The 19,054-nt window shown below is 37.4% G+C and overlaps 1 protein-coding gene across 1 annotated transcript; it reads right to left on the reverse strand.

Annotated features, from left to right (window-relative positions):
* Window positions 1–741: 741 nt before the first annotated feature.
* Window positions 742–16,192, reverse strand: LOC103716263 (uncharacterized). The gene is made up of 18 exons (XM_008804196.5): window positions 15,459–16,192; window positions 15,042–15,152; window positions 14,862–14,918; window positions 14,694–14,770; window positions 14,510–14,609; window positions 11,785–11,858; window positions 10,103–10,203; window positions 9,719–9,822; window positions 6,555–6,608; window positions 6,406–6,461; window positions 6,275–6,313; window positions 5,853–5,994; window positions 5,411–5,595; window positions 4,562–4,629; window positions 4,310–4,382; window positions 3,971–4,032; window positions 2,491–3,772; window positions 742–1,269 (listed from the first exon to the last, which is right to left on the reverse strand). Exons 1-18 carry the CDS (start codon window positions 15,537–15,539, stop codon window positions 1,011–1,013), a joined length of 2,925 nt encoding a protein of 974 aa, XP_008802418.1. The 5' UTR covers window positions 15,540–16,192; the 3' UTR covers window positions 742–1,010.
* Between the last annotated feature and the right edge of the window lie 2,862 nt (window positions 16,193–19,054).

Raw genomic sequence — 19,054 nt, forward strand, 5'->3', positions numbered from 1 at the left:
ATCACTGTGCTCCTCATGACATGTGGGATCCACATACTGGGACCTCATAAAGGCTGCAGATATGGACATTCTAGAAACTAGGGAGTCGGTGGTAGTGGAACGGTTGTTGGAAATCAAAGAGCGAAATGACCATCCCAGTTGGATAACAAAAGAACGGTGAAGGAGTTGATGTACCAGTTAAAACCAAAACTCAATGCCCTCAGCTTTTGGATCAACTCAGTTCCAACATGTATGTCAAAGTCCCTTGAGTTCGAACTCGCCATCTCTCCACCAAAAGGGCATCAAAGCCGATGGTGACGATCCTAGATATGAGTCTTGAAATGATGATGATAATGCGTCGATAACTCTTAGAACGATTACATATAAGCTGGTGGAGCCACGTTGTTGTGACCATAGACCAAGCCAATAAAGTAAGCTTAATGAAACAATGCGCGAGAATTGAAAGCGACCTCGGTTCGGCAACTTGATGAAATAGGTACCGAGTCCAAGCCTGGGCTCTGGCAAGGTTCTCGGCCGGTGTTGAAACTCAATTTTTGAGATAAATTGCACTCAGTGCAATAAGATCGATTGTTGAAAAGAAACCCCTAATTTTTATCGATAACAGATCACTAAGCACCCACATCATTTTTTTCAACAGCTAACCAGGACGCAGCCAGTAAGCTACACAGCTACTGGTCAAATTTCCAGCCACCAAATCCACCACAATTTTATAAATAATGCAGTAGAATAGGAAAGGCATAATGCACGAGAAAAATAGGGGCATTATATAAAGAAAACTGAAAAAATGAAAAATCCTCACTGTACAATGTTATGCATTGAGGTTGCTCTTGATGAACCACTAGATTTTATGATTATCGATTCCCCTGGGATAAATAAATTACATGTTTTATTTAAATTTCTAGAGAAAAAAAATCCCAACCCTTCTCTTTCCCTAGTAAAGGGTTGGGAGAGCCAAGAACCTGACCACTCTAATATACAAAGTGAATTCACCGACTCTACGTTCTATCTGATCAGCATTCACAGTGAAAGACGGTATTGCCAAAACAACTACTTTTAGGTGCAATTTTTCTCACACCTGCCTCATGGAGAGCTCTCATGTTGAGGGGAGAGATATAGACCCTGTCCATCATATTTATTTTGGGAGCCTCAATGATTGCCTTTGGTGGAGACAAGGCCCATTGCATCGCCCAGATTGCAAGTGGGCGCATGTATATCAGGGAGCGGTAGTGTCCATCAGTAGTCCATGCTTCGGGGGTCTGAAACCAATACCTGCATTTAAGCAAAAATTAACATCACCCATAAGTTCTACAAGAATCGAATACCAAAGGGAATAAACTAACACCAATATGCCAAATATCTAGTTGGAATTTAAACAAGCGCCCAACAAGCAAGATAGCCTTTTTTAACTTTCTAGCACAAAAGCATACATAAATTAGAAACTGCATCATCCATTACACAAGTTTACAACTGAGCTGGATAAAACCATGTGAACAATCTGGAATATCATCGTGTCGTTCTCATGCATATTTATCAAATTACAACATACATGCAGGTGAAACTAGATCTCAGCTCAATCCGATGGCAAAATGTTCATATGCATATGATTAGGCCAGTCTGCATAATTATAGAAAAAAATATATATTTGCAGAATCCAAGATTTTAAATACCAGTGGGGTAGCAGGGTGCTCCACCATCCCAAATATCAGGATGGGACGAGTCGAAAAATGGACCGGGATGGGATGGGCCACCATCCCAAGTTCCAAAGGATGTGCACTGGATGTTCCATTCGACGAAGAAAGACTGCTCTGTCCCGCAGTATTTAAAATCTTGAATTATCAAAAGAAACCAATTTTTATAGGATAAAGATATTTTTCGCTAATTACTATTATCCCAGATATGCCATGCTACGGAATTTTTTGGACTATAAAATCAAGCCAGATTATAGAACAGGACCTAATAAGTAACATTTAACAAATTGAGATTCATTTATCAACAGATTTTTATCTTCCGTTTGAACTCATTTCCATAATTCTTTTAGTTTCCTTGATAGGTACAGTTACTATGGCTCGTCAATGATAAATACTTAGAATTAAATTCTAATATTTATAAATTATAAATTTATAAATTCTAAATAAATAAAATAAATGGAAAGGTTTAAGGTTTTTATAAGGTTATTAATTAGGGCAGGAGAGGGGAACAGTGGAGCTCCAACTGGAGCGCCTAGCCACAGCCTAAGCGCTGGTTCTATCCCAGTCAAGCAAGGAAAGCCGGGGAATCTCGGTATGGGAAATAACGATATTCCTCATAATATATCAACTTCACATAAGGAAATATATTCTTCATGATATATCGACATTACATGATACTCGCACCCCGCACACAACTCTTCCCCCATCATGCATAATAAACCATGTAGATATAAAAAACTTTATTATCTAAAAGAAATTATATATACAAGATTAAAGTAAAAGAAGAAGAGGAGATGCTTACCCATATCCTTCCTCTGACCAGCCCGCATTAAAAATACCTTCTGCAGTAGTAAATGCTTGATGCTCCATCCCATGGAGCAGCATGGTTGCAGCCACACTATAGGTAACCCCAGTCCAAATTTCACGTGACTGCATGCAAGATTCATCAACCTTTCCATTAGGATGCATTCCATTGACAGCCCCCATTCGTCCTCCTCTCACCTTCATTACATTGAATTCAAATATTTTCTGAAGAGTGCTTCTTATTTTATTATCATCAAAAAGTATGGGCAATCCTGACGAAGCAGTATACCATTCCCCTGCAAGTTGATCTGCCTGTATAGACCAGCTGTTGCTACTCGTACCACTGTCATAATTAAAGTATGACCCATTCCACAATTTAGCTTCAAACACAGGTTTAGCTTTCAAAAATTTAATCTTACATTTTTCAGAAAAAGCATGATCCCCAAGGCGATGAGCCATAGCTGCTGCAGCTTGGAGTGCAGCTAGCCAAAGACATCCACAGTACGCACTGATGCCATGAACTGTCCAAGCATCATAGGTTTGATCAGGGAAACCATCATTCTCGATGAGGCCATCATCGTCACGATCAAATTGCTCCATATAATCAATAGCAGCTCGAACAGCTGGCCAGACGTCCCTTCCAAATGACATGTCACCAGTTGCAGCAAAATCCCTATACACCTGGAGTACGAACTTTGGGTTGAGATCTTTCCATTTGCTTGTATCATGTATGTTGTAAGCATTCATTTCATGCCATGGGTCATGTGTTCCTAGATCATGGGGAACGGCACCTTTAACCTTACGGATTCCCCAGTTACCATCAGCCAGAAATTTGACTTTTCTCCTGTCTTCATACAAAACAGCTTGGGCAAAATCTCGTTGAATACTCAACTCAATTTTTGGAAAGAGATCCAGAAGAGCAAAAGAAGCATAGAAGTGCACATCATATGTACACCACATGATGTACTCTACTCCTTCCAAGTACAGAAACCTCCCAACATTTTCAGGACCATCATGCAGGTGCAGAAGGGGTCCAGCCTGTAGAGATTCAGGGCTATATAAGTTGTCACCATCTTCCAAATCCTCTCCTGCTGAAGACATTGGGACCATTTTCTCATCACCATTGTTTAGTTCAGTGTCAAAAGAAATCTGATCCATAGCCAATTTCACATGGCTTCTTTTTGTAGACACAGCTTTGGCATCTTCTTTTGCCATTTTTGTGGATTTTTGGCGGTTGGAACCAGAACTTTGTTTCTCATTAATGACAGGAGCTTCACCATCTGCACAGCATAAGTAATCAGGCTATTATTTCCCCGAGAATTACCTCCTACTTTTTAAAAAATAATCACCAATAAACTGTCTTAAAAATAATGGCTTCCTTATTTGACATGCAAACAGAACTTCTGTAAAAATAGTTCAAATTGATGGAGGGTATAGTATAAGGAAAACTGGAAAAGCAAGCACACAAAGAAAAGTACCTGTCCAAACTGTTCCCCCAGCAACCAGAAAATAAAGCTCATTAAAAAGAGTGAATTTGTACCTGGAAACATCAAAACATATTTAAATAAGATGATGTTAGAATTGAAGTCATTCTTGCAGATAACAGTATACAATCTTAAACATAGTCGTTATATTTAATGCAATGATTTCCATAATATAAAAAGTTGATAATATGCTAGGATGAATAGATATACCAAGACCAATACAAAGCAGTGAAATTTTGTACAAAACCAGCAGAATCAAAAACATATTTGCTATAGCTAAAATGTAGCTCAATAGAGTCCAAAGAAACTAGGGTCTAAGATCATCAAAATTACCACTCTGGAAGCTTTTCATCCTTGAGTATAGGATTTTGCCATTTCTCAATCTCTTCCTCCCACCACTTATATCCTGATGGTCAGCTCAAAACAGCAACAAACACATGAATGCCACAATAAAATCCAACACAAGGAATAAAAAATAGAAAAGAGCAATGTCATAACAGATCATCATATTGATGATTTTAGATATTGATGCAACCAGTAAATGGGAAAAATTTACAATGGATAAATGGTCATATATGTACATACTCATTAACGCATCATGAACCAAATTGATGGCTGATCTTTCTGAAGTTCCATAAAATTTTGTGTATCTCCTGTGAAAAGAAGGGGGTAAAACATAACTCACCTACTAAAATATAAAGAAAACAAACTTGCACATTTTTAATATTTTTATAAGCAAACTAAATGGCAGTCAGATATAATCTCAATAAAAAGTATCTGAACTCCCAAAAAGGGTCAGCTCAGATCACCTAAAAGCACTGGAGAAGAAGGAAGTGCAGGCTTGAATGTGCCTCAACTTGACGTATGTAAAAGAGAGGTTATTGCGCACAAAATTTGGCACGTAGATGACAGGCTGGTAAAAGAACGAACACATGTTTTTCATTAGTGCCCCAAAGATGAATATTCTTAACTATATCAAACCGTAACTTTTCCACCTTCTAATGTAGATTCTATGTCAAGGGGTCCGTGGACAGCGCTAATTATTTGCATAAGCAAGGGTCATACAGCCCATAAGTTATATTTTTTCATGTATCACAGTCTGCCCTTCTCTTGCCGAAAGTGAACGTTGTGGTACTACTTCTTAAAGGGTGTATGTTATGTTGAGATAAAGACAATTAAATTCCATCATAAATCAACAGAACATAAATCATTTCATGAAAGCTTGCCATATAGACAGGATGAAGGTTGAGCATCAGGCCCCTTAAATTCAAGTCCAGCTTTTACACGTGCAGCGTGCATGAGAGAGAGAGAGAAGTTACCTTTAACATACACAGGCATGCAAGCGTGCACACACATGGATTACATTGTGAAAGAACAACAAGCAATACATGACAAGAAATTTAGTTCTACAAAAATATACCAACAAAGCACTACCTGTGATATGTACATCCCTTCTGAAACTTTACTTTAGGAGATGACCAGGCCAAAGCGAATGCAACGGTGCATCTTCCATGTGGTTCTACCCATGTAGAGGCTGAAACTGCTGCACAAGGTGTACTTCCTGGAGAAGATGGCATACTAGGGCCAGCATTGAAATATTCACGATCAAACTGCCCATCCTATAGAACTGACAGTATGTCAGCAAAAGAACAGGTCCCCAAACACTAACATTTCAATGGATTAACAAGTGCAAAAGTTGATTCCCTTTAGCAGACAAATTATGGATCCATGTTGGAACCAAAATGATCAAAGCGTAAGCCAAACTTCAGAACATTAAACTATCAAAGACATCTGAATGGCTAGAATAAGCATCAAAACAAGGTGGTTGATTAAAATTTCTATTACAAAAACTACTGATTGCAAAAAGAATAACTACCTGCACCATGGTGCCCCACATGTCTCTAGCTGTAACGCAATTTTCTCCAGAAAGCCCAAAATTTGGCAAGACAGTCACATTCACATTCTGAGTTTCACAAGCAGCAATAGCAAAAGTTACAGGAGGGTTATCTTTTGCAGTCCTGCATCATTTTCAAATATTTAGATAAAGCACCTAGGAAAAGACAGCAATAGGGCAGTGATAAAACAAATATAAATTAGCTTTGACGTGACTTAAAATGACTCAGCTAGTTATGCAAACAGAGGACCAAAGGCAATACTGGAGTTCTATGCTTGATTAACAAATATTGGGACGATAAGATGAACTATGGGGGCACTGGTGTTTCCACAATGGCATAAACAACCTAAGGGAAATCTGCTAACCAGCCATCATAATAGAGCAATCAAGGGTTGGCAACTTGCTTGTGATTTAGAAGCACCCCAGATACTCCATCTTCTCCTCTGCATGTAGAACAAAAGCAAGATTTGCATCAATATCAATACATATGGTGATAAAAGTAATTGCAAAACCTCCACAATAGGGTACTACTGACATGAATGGCTCGTTGATGTGGCCTCCAGAGTGATGAGAAACTCCTCCAATGGAATTCTGCGAGAATACAAAAAAAAAAAAGCATTATAGAGGAATTCAGTGCAGATAAATATAATTTGGAATAAGAATCAACAGAAAAATTTCATCTACCGCCCAGGTCATCAGCAAACTGACTTTTGCCCTTTCCCTTCCAGTATTTACTAGCTACAACAGAGAAAAAAAGTACCTCAGTTCCTGATACATCACAATTGGGCAAAAAAATCTTATAATAATATTGATATATTAAAATTATTAACAATTATAGCTTTGCAATTAATCAAATCCTTGACCCAAATTAAAGACAGATTAGTTGGTATCATGTGGTCAGCCATTAGGAAAACTGGTTATGAAATTACATTCTGTTTGTTCAATCAATACACTCATAATATAATGCTAATATATGGAACATATGCATAGCAAGAACTCTGACAGCACTACCGCATTTTCAAGTTCTAAGACTTCATACAAACAATAATGTAGTTTAAAACCTAATAATAATCGAGATTAAACTGAAAATATTGTTTTCTACTTAAAAAAAAAAGAGAGCAGAATTTATTTCACGTCATGGCAATAAAAGAATAAAGCCCCAAATTAAAGTTACAACCTTTGTTCTCTTAACAGCTGAATGTAGGAGTGACAGGCCTACATTTTTAAGCAGCAAACTACTTTTGAATTTAGGAAACTAAGAGATGATGCATTCTATCAAAATCAAAATGCAACTTGTCAAAATAATTCTCCCCGAGAAATTGATCTCTGCATGGAACTAGTATCCTACCAGAAGTAAAAGTTATACAGCATAAACAGTAGTTTGCAGTTTCGAGTATAAGTGTACACATAATCAGTAAAACAGTTGGCAGTACACAAAAAATAGCCTCCAACAGTATAGTGCACAATTAGTCAATACTTTAGGATCAAATGAGTCTTTAGAATAAGTTTTGGTCTCTAACATTTTTAAGTCATTACGACCTATACATGTAGGGCTGAGTCCCAAAATTTAGATGATGAAATCATAGCAAATCCTGGTTCTTTCTTTTTTCATGCCTTCTGCCCTTTTGTTCTATTTCTCTACATCAAGAGTTGAGGATTCGCCTCCAAACCAGAGATTTTTGTCATCATGGATAATTACAACACATTTTTTTGGAGCAAAATCTAGAACACTTCATTGTTAAATATAAGAATTCATATCGAAAACTCATTTCAGATCATACAAAATTGCAGATTCAATCACCTTGATTTTTTCTGCATCTTGCAATATGTGAAGCTATTTGTCCACACAAGCGATTGTGCACACACAAGCTAGTACCCTTTTGATAAGACTGGTTCCCAATTCCTATTTATCAATCATCAGCTCAATCACCAGATCCACGAACCTAGGTACAAGATCCCTATTAATCTAGGCAAGGGAAGAGGAAAGAGTCTCTGGTATCCAGAATTTTAAGTGTCTAGGGTTCGTAGTTCGCAGAGGGTTGTGACTTAGGTGTCACAGGTTCAAAACATGGAAATAGCCTCACTGCAAGTGGGGTAAGACTGCATATATTTGGCCCTCTCCAGATTCCCAAGTGACAAGAGCCTCATGCACTAGGCTGGCTGCTCTTTTTTGGGTTTGTAATTCACATTTAAAGAGAAATAAATGGACTTAAAATGGATAGGGTTGCTCAAAGGCTGTGTGAGGCTACTTATAACATTTCTAAGCATCTGAAATTTTCTAGGGCTATTCCATTTGTTTTACAGCAAAACAGGAGCGAATGAAAGAGCGAATGAAAGTTGAATAGGAAAATAAAGCAATTGAAGCAAGGATTGTTCAGAGGAAACAAACGAAAAAAGTTCAAACAAGAGATAATACTAGTTTAGTTGAATTGAAAACAATCCGTGTAACCATCCATCCCAATCCCTTCTCCCATTCTATTTATCCCATCTTCAACAGCCAACTCTTTTGCCCATTGATTGCCAAATGGACCCAAACTGGATGATTCGGCCCATACTGAACTGATGCTAAGTCAGAACAATAATGGGGTTCGCTTCGATTCGTTTACAAAACCTTATAAAACCAGCCCAATTCGGTAATCCCTCCTCTACCAGGTATGTGACCATCTCCTCTCTCTGTCTCTCTCCCAAACCCTTCGCCTCTCTTTTGTTTTGCTCTTTGTATTCAGAACCCTAGAGCTGGGATCAAGAACTGTGCCATCGGGTTCATCACCCATTCGCAAGCAGACTTCACTGCCCAGATCTCCCCATCCAAGCTGACAATCTCGAGTCTAAATGGTCTCCCAAGAGGTGGATCGGTTCGATCCCCAATCTCATCATGACAGCCGGGAATGTTTTCAATATGCCCCTCTCCCTCTCTCTCTCTCTTCCTCTCTCCTTTTCTCCCACCCCTTCCCTCTTCCTATTTTCACTATGCCCCAAAATAGCATGGTACATGCCCATATCGTACCAAACTAGCTACCGACTAGTACAACCTCTAGTACCGGTTGGGCAAACCTTGCTTTTGCCCTGTCGCCAATCAATAACACAGATCTCCGCGCAACCTACAAATCCCCTCCCAAAATTAACCTAGAAATAAAAGCAACATGATATTTCATAAAGTTATGGACATCCTTTTCTAGCTAACATAAAAATAAAAGCCTATTTGCAGTGTCACTATGGTGTGTCGAACACATTGCTAGATAAGCCAATTCTCCATCAATCTCTAAAATTAGCAAATAAAGAAACTTATAAGTGCATAAATGTCTAGCAGGCATCTAACTTGCGGATGCATATTCAACACAGATTCATCCTAGTGGATGTGGGAGTCTAGGTAACACAAGGAAGGACAATGTAGTGAATTGAGGACCCGGGCTACTAGAGTGGAAAAGGATGATTATGCAAAAGGGTTGTGGAAGAATACAAAAGGGATCTAATGTTCTGAAACTTTTTACCACAATTCAAGTGCATGTGTATCTATATATGTTTTGTATGCGCGCCTACTTACATGAACATGACAAACTCAGTAGAAACATATATAATGCATAGGCAGCCAATGGTTTGCATTTTGCAGGCTCATTGAAATATAGTAAAAAAAAAGTTAAAAAGAAAATTTTAAAAACAACCCCCTGCAAGAAAGAAAATAGTTACCATACCTAAAGCCCGAGCATCAAGCCACAATTCTGTTTAGTTAACTGGGCCTTTCCAAGCTCTATTAATTAAGTCATAAGCATAAACACATACAAATGAAAAAGGTAAAAACGCAAACTTGATTAAATGTGCAGCCAAAAAATCATATTAAATGTACTTACGGTGTACACAAACACAGATGTTGGTAGACTGCTCTCACGATAATTATGTGGTATAAATGGTGATATTTGGCGACATGAGATTTTGAGGTCGGGATCTGGTTCACCTGTTAAAAGAGAAGCCAATTACAATAACTACAAAACTTTCTGCAGACTTTCAAAATGACAGACCGTCCTCAAACTGTATATCCAAAAAACATATGATTCAAAGAATGACATGTTATAAAAGAACTGTGCACATTATCTTCCTATAGAATACATTGGTAAAGGTAAGTGCCAGACCCCTTGGTCTCACAAATAAAAAAAGTGTCCAAATTAGAATAGCTGAAAGAAAATATGAAAGCCCTTACTTTATCGTAGATAATGACAGAATTTCAAAAAATATACCATCATAAACAGTCCATGCCCTAGGGAATAAAGCATGGTATGTGGAATGCTGACCACTTAGATTCCAGTCCCATGATGAAATGCCCTGATCACCAAATTTCCTGAAAAAGAATGCAGAAAATGAGCCAACTTGTGCTTCTTTCAAAGAAAAATCAAAATGTAAGAAAGCAAACAACCAAACAAGCTAATTCAGATGTAAAAGCGATAACTAGAGTTGTACTATACGACATTCTTTCATAAAAAGCAACAACCATGATCGATATTCATTTTATTATTATGTAGAGGGAAATATTAATATCTTGATATATGAAGGCAGAAAGAGTAAGGAGATATAAAACATCAACAGAAATGGTAATTAATAACCAGAAAAGGTGTGAAATATGTGAATCCTCGCACTGATCATTAAGAAAGTCAGAAGAAGCAAGAGTCTCAAGACCTTATCCGCATTAAATGCACATCAACTGATGAACACTACGATTTATTCTTACTTAGTGTATCAGGAACAAAACTAGTGTTCTTCTCTTTTTTGGGTTTATTAAACAGTCTCACTATAACTCCTTTGGTCAGATACAATAATGGGCTCCTGGGGTGGACACTTTTACTGATGGCATTGTGATACTTTTGACACTTTAAAGGGAACAATATGCGTATCGTTCTTCCATTTGGCTTTTCTAGAAGAGGAACAAACCAGGGAAACCTATCTTTCTCTTTCATCTCTCTTCTTTTTATGTAAGATTTCTGCAGAATTTATATGAGACAGAGAGACTCTTGATAAAGTCGAACTGATTTAGAATTATGGGTCACTCAAAAGAACCATCAGTCTCTAGGACAGAAAGGTTAAATGCAGCCGTAGTAAAAAGAGGAAGGATACTTGATGGTCCTGGAGTAGGCAGCAATTACATAAGGACCTATCCCAGAATAAACACAAACATTAGCAAGTAGCGGCTCCTTTTCTTTAGGAAAACATAAAAAAGTCATTTTTCATTATAAGTGCAAAGTTCAAAAAGGCTCATTAATAGGGGCCACTATCTATTGCAGCAAGAACATTCTGCTCCTCTTTCTTCAGGGGAAGTTCTTCAGGTCAGGCTAAGTAATTGTTCTATAACATCACAGATGATTTATGACACAAATTTCAGCATACCTGAAAAATATTTTCAGCAAGGAATATTTTCACAAATGCTAGTTACTTTAAACGAAGAACAGCACATAGGTCTTATTTTTAATTGAAACTTCATCTCTTTCTAACACTTGCAGGCCCTGCTATGCAGCAGATGATATGAACAAGACATGTGCCACACATTTTATTCAAGCTACTATGAAAATGTTAAGCTGGTCATTATTATCTGAGATTCTAAAGCAGCAATCAATAAACAGATGGAGCAATGAGAAGAATAGCAGCTAGCAAAACAAATGGGCAATTCTAGATCAAAAGAAAAAAAAATCAATCATCTGAAAATTAAAATACTCCAGGCAGGGTCCAAACATTTACTGCAGAATTTGACTGCCATTTTAAACAAACAGAAACACCATCTTGGATAATCATAAATCATGATTGCAATTTAAAAAAAACATGTTGAATAGGAAATGCTTGCCAGAGATTTTCAAATAGACATATGGGGTGTGTGTGTGTAGAGGCAGGTAATTGCAGACCTATGGGTAAAAAAAGTTGGAGATTATCTTACTTTATCCCTTCATGACGGCCAGGAGCTAAAACTGAAGAGTACTTTTTATTTCCTCCATCTCTAGATATAAAAATCTGCAATCCAGAAGCATGAAAATCAACAAATAATACACTGACTTACAAAAGAACAAGTTAATGTTTGCATAGCACAATCCATCAGCATATCATGACCACGCTGATTAACAAACTTGTAGTTGTCATAGGAAATGCACATGACAGCTGCTATATCTCCAGAGATCAGGAGAGACTTTAATGGCACTATCTTTTCTCACAGTGCATTACTGGAAAGACTCTCCCTCCCTCATGGTGTAGGCTTCCAGAGAAAGTTTTCTTATTAATGCCCCAATCCCTTACCATGGTGGCTTTGGAGGCTTCAGCTATGTGCAGCCCGGCCTCACATACTCAACTTTAAACATTACCTTTATATTTGAGAAGATGAACTTAATAATATAAAATGATTATTGACAATAACATCGACAAAAGAGTTCATAAAGTCATATGATCAAATAATAGATATTGAATAAACTATCATACAGGGAAGTTGGAAAGATGCTGATACGAATTACATTAACCATAATAACTCCTGTCTGGAACAAAAGAATTAAAAAAAATAAATTATATAATGAAGACCCCTTCAAAATATTGGTTCAAACACCACCAACAACATGGTGCATACTTGAACACCAAAGAAGCTTTGACACACCACGTAGCATACCAATTATACACACCGTCTCCCTGATATACAGCATATCCACCATCCGTTCTAACAAAACGCAGTCACTAGAAGGATCCTTTTCCCAGCACTAGAGAAGATATAAAATTCCTTGTATTTGGCTTCTTTTTCTTACATCATAATGCATTCCTCACCCGTCACCACATTTGGCAAGTGTCTAATAAAATTGGTTGGGCATGAGAAAATGAAAATTTTACAAGGCTGAGGAAAACTAAGTGTATGTGTCAAAAGGCTGTTAACATTTTTTCTCATCTCATAATATGATATTGTGGTCAGTCATCAAGAAGAACATCTAAATAAAATTTGGTTCATTACACATGCCCCCAGAGCTTGCGAAATTGCATTCCTTTTTCACACATCTCCTTCAATGCCCTTTGCCCTGCCCAGCTCAACAGGCATGCAACACCCATCCACACCCCCTCCCAACAAAGGGAGAAGAAAAGGGTAAAAGAAATTGCAATAGCACAAAATTTCCAATCCACTGTTAAAAGTCCTAATCCTCTCATTATCATCAAAAGGAATTGCAATAGCACAAAATTTCCAATCCACTGCTAAAGTCCTAATCTTCTCATTATCATCAGCACCACCTAGAAAATCAAAACCACTACTATAAAAATCTTAAGGATCTTCAAACAGGCATCAAAAATGACCATCTCTCACCACCAACTACATGTTTGGTTTCTTAAAAAGGCCACCTCTCACCACCACTGAACATAGATCAAGAATATTATAAGAGAGAAGATGAATCAACTTTGTTAGCTCTTAAGCACTGATTTAAGTGAATAAACTAGAACAAGTGATCTATGTATTGATCTGGATGGTACCCCCCAAAGCTTGCAAAATTAATCCCTCTTCACGAGTTCATCGTTCTCATACCTTGTGAACAATAGCAAGCTTCCCATCTATTGTCAAAACCCCGATCTTTCCTCCAAATCCTTTAAAATACAAAACCCATTCATAGAGACGTAAATGAGGCATTTACAGATATCAAAGCAACAAAAATTTCAACTACCTTGTCCGATAACTCATGGCAAAACCAGTCCAATGCACTTGCAATTTTCTCAACAAGGCACCTCTCCTCTCTATCACTCTCCTTCTATACCTCATTCCTAGTCTTAGAAGCTAAAAAGAATAACAAGACTGGGAATGGCTATTGGGTACGAAAGAGTTCAACAAAATGATATATTTATGTTAAGATCAAGGTAGTGCAAAGGATATGAATGAAAGCACGAGCACAAGTTAGCAAAACTAGTTTGACGCCAAATTTAAATAATACCTGTTTACAAAACACTATTCTTCAGCTTTCAAGGATGCAACCTCAGCAATACTTGCTATAACCCACCCATTTCAAAGCAAATAACCTTTAAAAAACTTCTAAAATAATTTATGTTTCGCCAAGATCATTCATACATGTTTAATAACCATATTTTTTATGTTAGAACTCCAGGTGCACCAAAAAATTAAAAACACGGTGATGATAAAACATTTAATAATCAGGTGTAAATTAATGTATGCATACTAATGTTTGTTTGCAGCAATAAAAAGGTAAACAATCATATGCAACAATCCATCCATTGGTGAGGTAGCAAAAAATTGCACAGAAAAAGGTCAAACAATGGAATGATCCACATTCAGAATTTCCTTTATGCTTGATAGGTTAGTAAAGAAAAGAAGAGTTTATAGTGCCACAATCTAGATATATTGTGGGCTTGTAGTTTAATTTTAACTTTCATTTAGGTTTTCGGATGAATTGTACTATGCTGAAGTCCTCCATTCTGTAGTTTAACCCCTTGAAAGGGGGGAAATCCTACTAATGAAATCTAATAATTGATACAATCAGAAAAGAACAATATGGAAAACCCATAATTATGTCAATGAAGAATAATGATAAATGATTTTGTTCAAGAATGCAACACAAATCCATGATCAGAAACGATAGTATAAGCAAAACATAAATACAAGGTCCAAGAGAAAGGAAAGAGCCAAGCCTTACAGAGAACTGATTTGTCATGACAGGTGATGATTCACATGAACCAGGAATTATCTGCCAATGTTTAAACTCCCCTCTGAAACCTCTTGAAATGCTTCCGCTTCTGCAGATGTGGTTTGTATAAATCAATGAAAGTAAAAATCTAAAAGAGAAATTGTCTGTTGCAATAGCCAGTAATATCACCCACCCCATTCCTCCAAGTGGTACCCCTTGGGAAGCTGAGGGCTTACATCTTTCTCGCGTAAATGGATCAATGGGTGCTTTCTGCGAAGCTTAAAATGCATCAAGCTATTACCCCTAAAAAATATTTCCGGATCAATATTTGTTATAAGGGGAAAAAAATTCACAGGATTACCCTTCCTTGAGAAGCTTCTTCTCTGACATATGACCAAAGGCGAACACCAAGGCGCATCTAAGGCCCAATAACCCATCAACAAATTAATCGATGCAACAAAAAAGTTCATGAACAATTAACAATCTGTGAGCACAGCAGGTTCACCAAACACTATATATAGGTAATAGCCAACCACCATACCATTCTAATTGCCTCCATAAATGTCACACTGAATTCCTTCAGTATGTTAGCATGACTATTTAGCCACCTCCTCCATGCATGTTGTGGTGGTGCACCTCCATCAAAGTCCAGCTACAATCATGTATAGAATAAAAATATAATAAAGCATCAATATAGTTGGATAGAACCAAAAAGAATTCACACCATCTACCCAGCTCACAAACAACAGAGTACAAAATCCCAAGTAATACATTAACCAGCATAAGTGACTATACTATGAAATTCTGAAAAACTAATAGCATTGTCAAAATAAAACAGTTACAAGTCCATTGATCATTTAATCAAGGCATGACTGATCCAAAGGAACTGAACTGAAGCACAAGGTTTTTCATTCACTAAGATCTTTCTATAATTCAGATACCAAAGAAAGGGACTCACCAACTGCAACGTAGTTCTGCTAACATACTCCTCTGCAGGCCACGAGTGTTTTCGACAGAGAAAAAGGTGTCCGCTCACCATCCTTACCACTTTAAAATCGAGACAAAGGGCAAAATTTTCCACCGAGACCACGAGTACAAAACGCCACGAAGAAAAACAAAAACAAAGCTCTCCAAATTGGCAAAAATTCCCCCAGGCTCGGATGGATCCAGTTGTCAAATCATCAAAACGGATCAAAGAACTTAACCAGACGCATCGAATACTACAAAATCTCCAGCCAACTCATCGCCAAACCTTCTTCTCCAATCCATCAACGGCCTACGGCCTCGAGCAAAGACGAAATTTCGGCAAATTCACAACGGACCGAACTCTTTCAACCATCCAAACCATGAAATCACCTACGAAACTCTACAAAAATCGTTGGACTCCTCGAGGTCGTCAGATCGCCAGGATCCTCCTGGAAGCACGAAATCCCGAGAAAGAACCGCCGATCAAACGCAAAAAAGAAAAATATCAGAGAAAACGCCCTGATCCTGCTCCAAATACCAAGGGAAACGCAAAACCGATCCAGGTGCCCTCTACCGCCTCGGAAGCCCCCAGATCATTCCAAGTCGCGCCGAAACCCTAGATCTCCCCCGCCTGGTTCTTTATGGGGGCGACGGAGAAAACGACGCGGCCCGATGCCGCCCTTCCACGGAACGAATAAGGTCGGTCTCGTTCTTTTTAACTCCCCAGTCTGCGTCCTTCTATTTTATATACCGATCGGTCGGGTTCCTACGCGAAGAGGCCCGGGAATCCGGTTCGGTTCCGATAGGACGCATAACTCGAACTTGTGGAACGCGGCAGCTTCCGGTGCACCCACGTCACAACGTAACGGAATCCGTACTCTCAGGTCTCAACGCAGTTTTCCAATCTAGTTTTTGGACTTTTACGCCCGGCTTCGACGTGGACGGCTGTCGAGCACCAAGACGTCGCGCGCGTCGGTGAATTGATTCGCCGCCTAGTTCTATTATGCCCCACTAATTTCTCCACGAAAACTGCCGGCATCAAGGGTTGAATAAGATGTGCGTGAGAGATCGGATCTTGACACGCTTATTACTCGATGGACGGTGGCAGATCGGATTGACCTCATCTTTCTTTGTTGCATTCATTCAAAAAGAAAATTTGTTGCCTTTCGAATGATGGGCATGATCATTGCACTCATTTAGCTTTGGTCGGGCATGATGCAATTCCCTTTCAAAGTTCTCAAATGATTCCTTGATCAGACGGCTCGTAACATCTTTATCTTCTAACCTCGCCGTCGAAGACACGGATTTGCTGGATTGGACAGCTAACAACCTCCATTAATAGGCTTACCACACAAAAAAATTTCTTATAGACGAACTAAAATTCTAAAATTAAATCAGAATAGAACTTAATAAAGAAATAAAAAATAATAAAATAATAAACGATATACATCTTCATGTAAATCGATATATAATTTTCAAAATCTGATCTTCACCATATATACTATATGAGCAGATGATACACACATAGCAAAATTGTCATGTAGCATCCCAATGCATATCTCTAGATAAATCGATACATAATTTACAAAACATAATGTTCACTAATTAATGCAATATAGTCAGATAAGACATATCTAGCAAAATATGCATCTAACATTCTAATACCTACCTCTAGATAAATTGATATACAATTTCTAAAATATAGCATTCACTAGTACACGATATGTGGGCGAATAATACACATTCGTCAGCTTCCTAATATATAATATAAATTTTTTTGATACATATGCAACAGTGACCTAATATATATAGGTAGTACATTGTCAGATGATATACATCGAGCAAAATAGTCATTCAATATCTCAAACATACTTTCAGATAAATCGATATATAGTTTTAAAATATGATGTTCATCAATATACACTATATAGTCAGATGATATATATCTAGTAATATAGAATTATAGCATGCGTTATAGAACTTTTATTTATAATTAATTAACAAATGGGATATCCTGTTTGAATGGTATTTGGTCCAATGCGCCGGTGGAATACGATGGTGACCGGGTGGAAATGTTGCGGGAGAGGAAGGGAGTGGGAGGCCGGCGTTACGGACACCAGAGGGCAGAGGAGCGCTTCGAGAAGGAAAATAGTACCGGTGAGTCAAAAAATGCGAATTGTGGAGAGAAGACTATGCGGACGTCCGCAAAGGGAAAAATGGGCGGTATGCTGCTTTGACTGCCGAACTGAGCTTTCTCTCTCACTCTTTCCTTCTTCTTTTTTCCAAGCAAGTAGTTTGAATTTAGTTATAAAAAAAGTGAATGAATAAAAAACATGAATGAATAACTTTTCTTGTGAACATAAAATGAGTATAATATGTATAGCTATGTATGCTGTGTTTTTTATAAAACTATCTATTTTATGGGGAGAGAGGGTTGAGAGGATCCATTTTTTAAAAGAAATTACTAATCTTTAGTTGTTAAACTTGCTATTACACGCACCTAATCTATTGAGAAGGCCATATATATTGGGTTGCCCTATTTATTCCTCTATAGGCACAAGGACGGTGACAAAATACTAGTCATGAAGCAAACCTACTTTTTTTTGCGCAATTTATTAAAGGGTTCACGGAGTTTCCGACGAAAGCATGCTAATTTTGCTCTAAATAATTTACTAAAGAATCAAATTTACTCTTTTTATAATTTTCAAGATGAGTATATATGTAGTTTCTCTCTATGTTTTTTTTTAAAAAAAAATCAGAGTAATGCCTTGATGTGGTGCTTACCAATTGTTATGCAAACAATGCTATTAAAATTGGTTCATCAGGTAGAAACATGTAATTATTTGAATAAACTTTTTTTGATACATATCCAACAGTGACCCGATATATATATATATATATATATATTCAATTTTCAATATAAACTTTTTTGTATCATAGCTGCATAAGTAGGCTCCATGACGATCATCTGTCATTGTTGTTGTTTTTCTTTATTCTTGGTGTTAGTTGAAATATGTACGTTTAGCATTCATAAACTGATTGCCCAATTAGTGTTAAATACTTGGACAACCTTTTCTTAGCAGGGCATTCACTTTGGCATGCATTATTAGACCAATCATTCACCACTTGGACGGCGCTAAAAAAACAAGTGGGTCCAAGAGGTCATGGCCTTCATGCCTCAACATTACGATTGGTTTTAGTTTTAACTTTTTGATATAAATAAATAGAAACATGTGAGGGGAAAGCGATAAAAGAAAGGAAAATGTATAGTCAACAGGAAAATAAAAATATGTCTCTTATTTCGTTAGAGTTTTCAAAAAAAAGAAATAGAAAAATAACATTCTCATGAAAATAAAAAAATTTATATTTTATAAAAAATATTCCAGCCATCAAAATTTATGGATAACGTCTATTCCTTTATTAAAAATATAGTAGGTATTTTATACAACTTTTTCGAGAAAATAGATGCTCAACCAAATATAAGCCACTCTAGAATGTGTCACTTTTTCATGCATGCCAAAGCCATTTTTCTAAGCATCATATTCTCAAAAATTATCTTTTTGGAAAAAACATTCCCTTTCTGCATAC

This window comes from Phoenix dactylifera, chromosome 3 (genome assembly GCF_051530095.1).
Source record: "Phoenix dactylifera cultivar Ajwa chromosome 3, Ajwa_hap1_PhDact_Kaust_v1.1, whole genome shotgun sequence".
NCBI lineage: Eukaryota > Viridiplantae > Streptophyta > Magnoliopsida > Arecales > Arecaceae > Phoenix > Phoenix dactylifera.

Coding starts and splice junctions, on each gene's coding strand:
- LOC103716263 (XM_008804196.5), bottom strand. CDS start 15,539: ATGGTGAGCGGACACCTTTTTCTCTGTCGAAAACACTCGTGGCCTGCA. Junction 6,462..6,554: donor GTTTGCTGATGACCTGGGCG/GTAGATGAAATT, acceptor GTATTCTCGCAG/AATTCCATTGGAGGAGTTTC. Junction 5,596..5,852: donor TGTGGGGCACCATGGTGCAG/GTAGTTATTCTT, acceptor TCAGTTCTATAG/GATGGGCAGTTTGATCGTGA.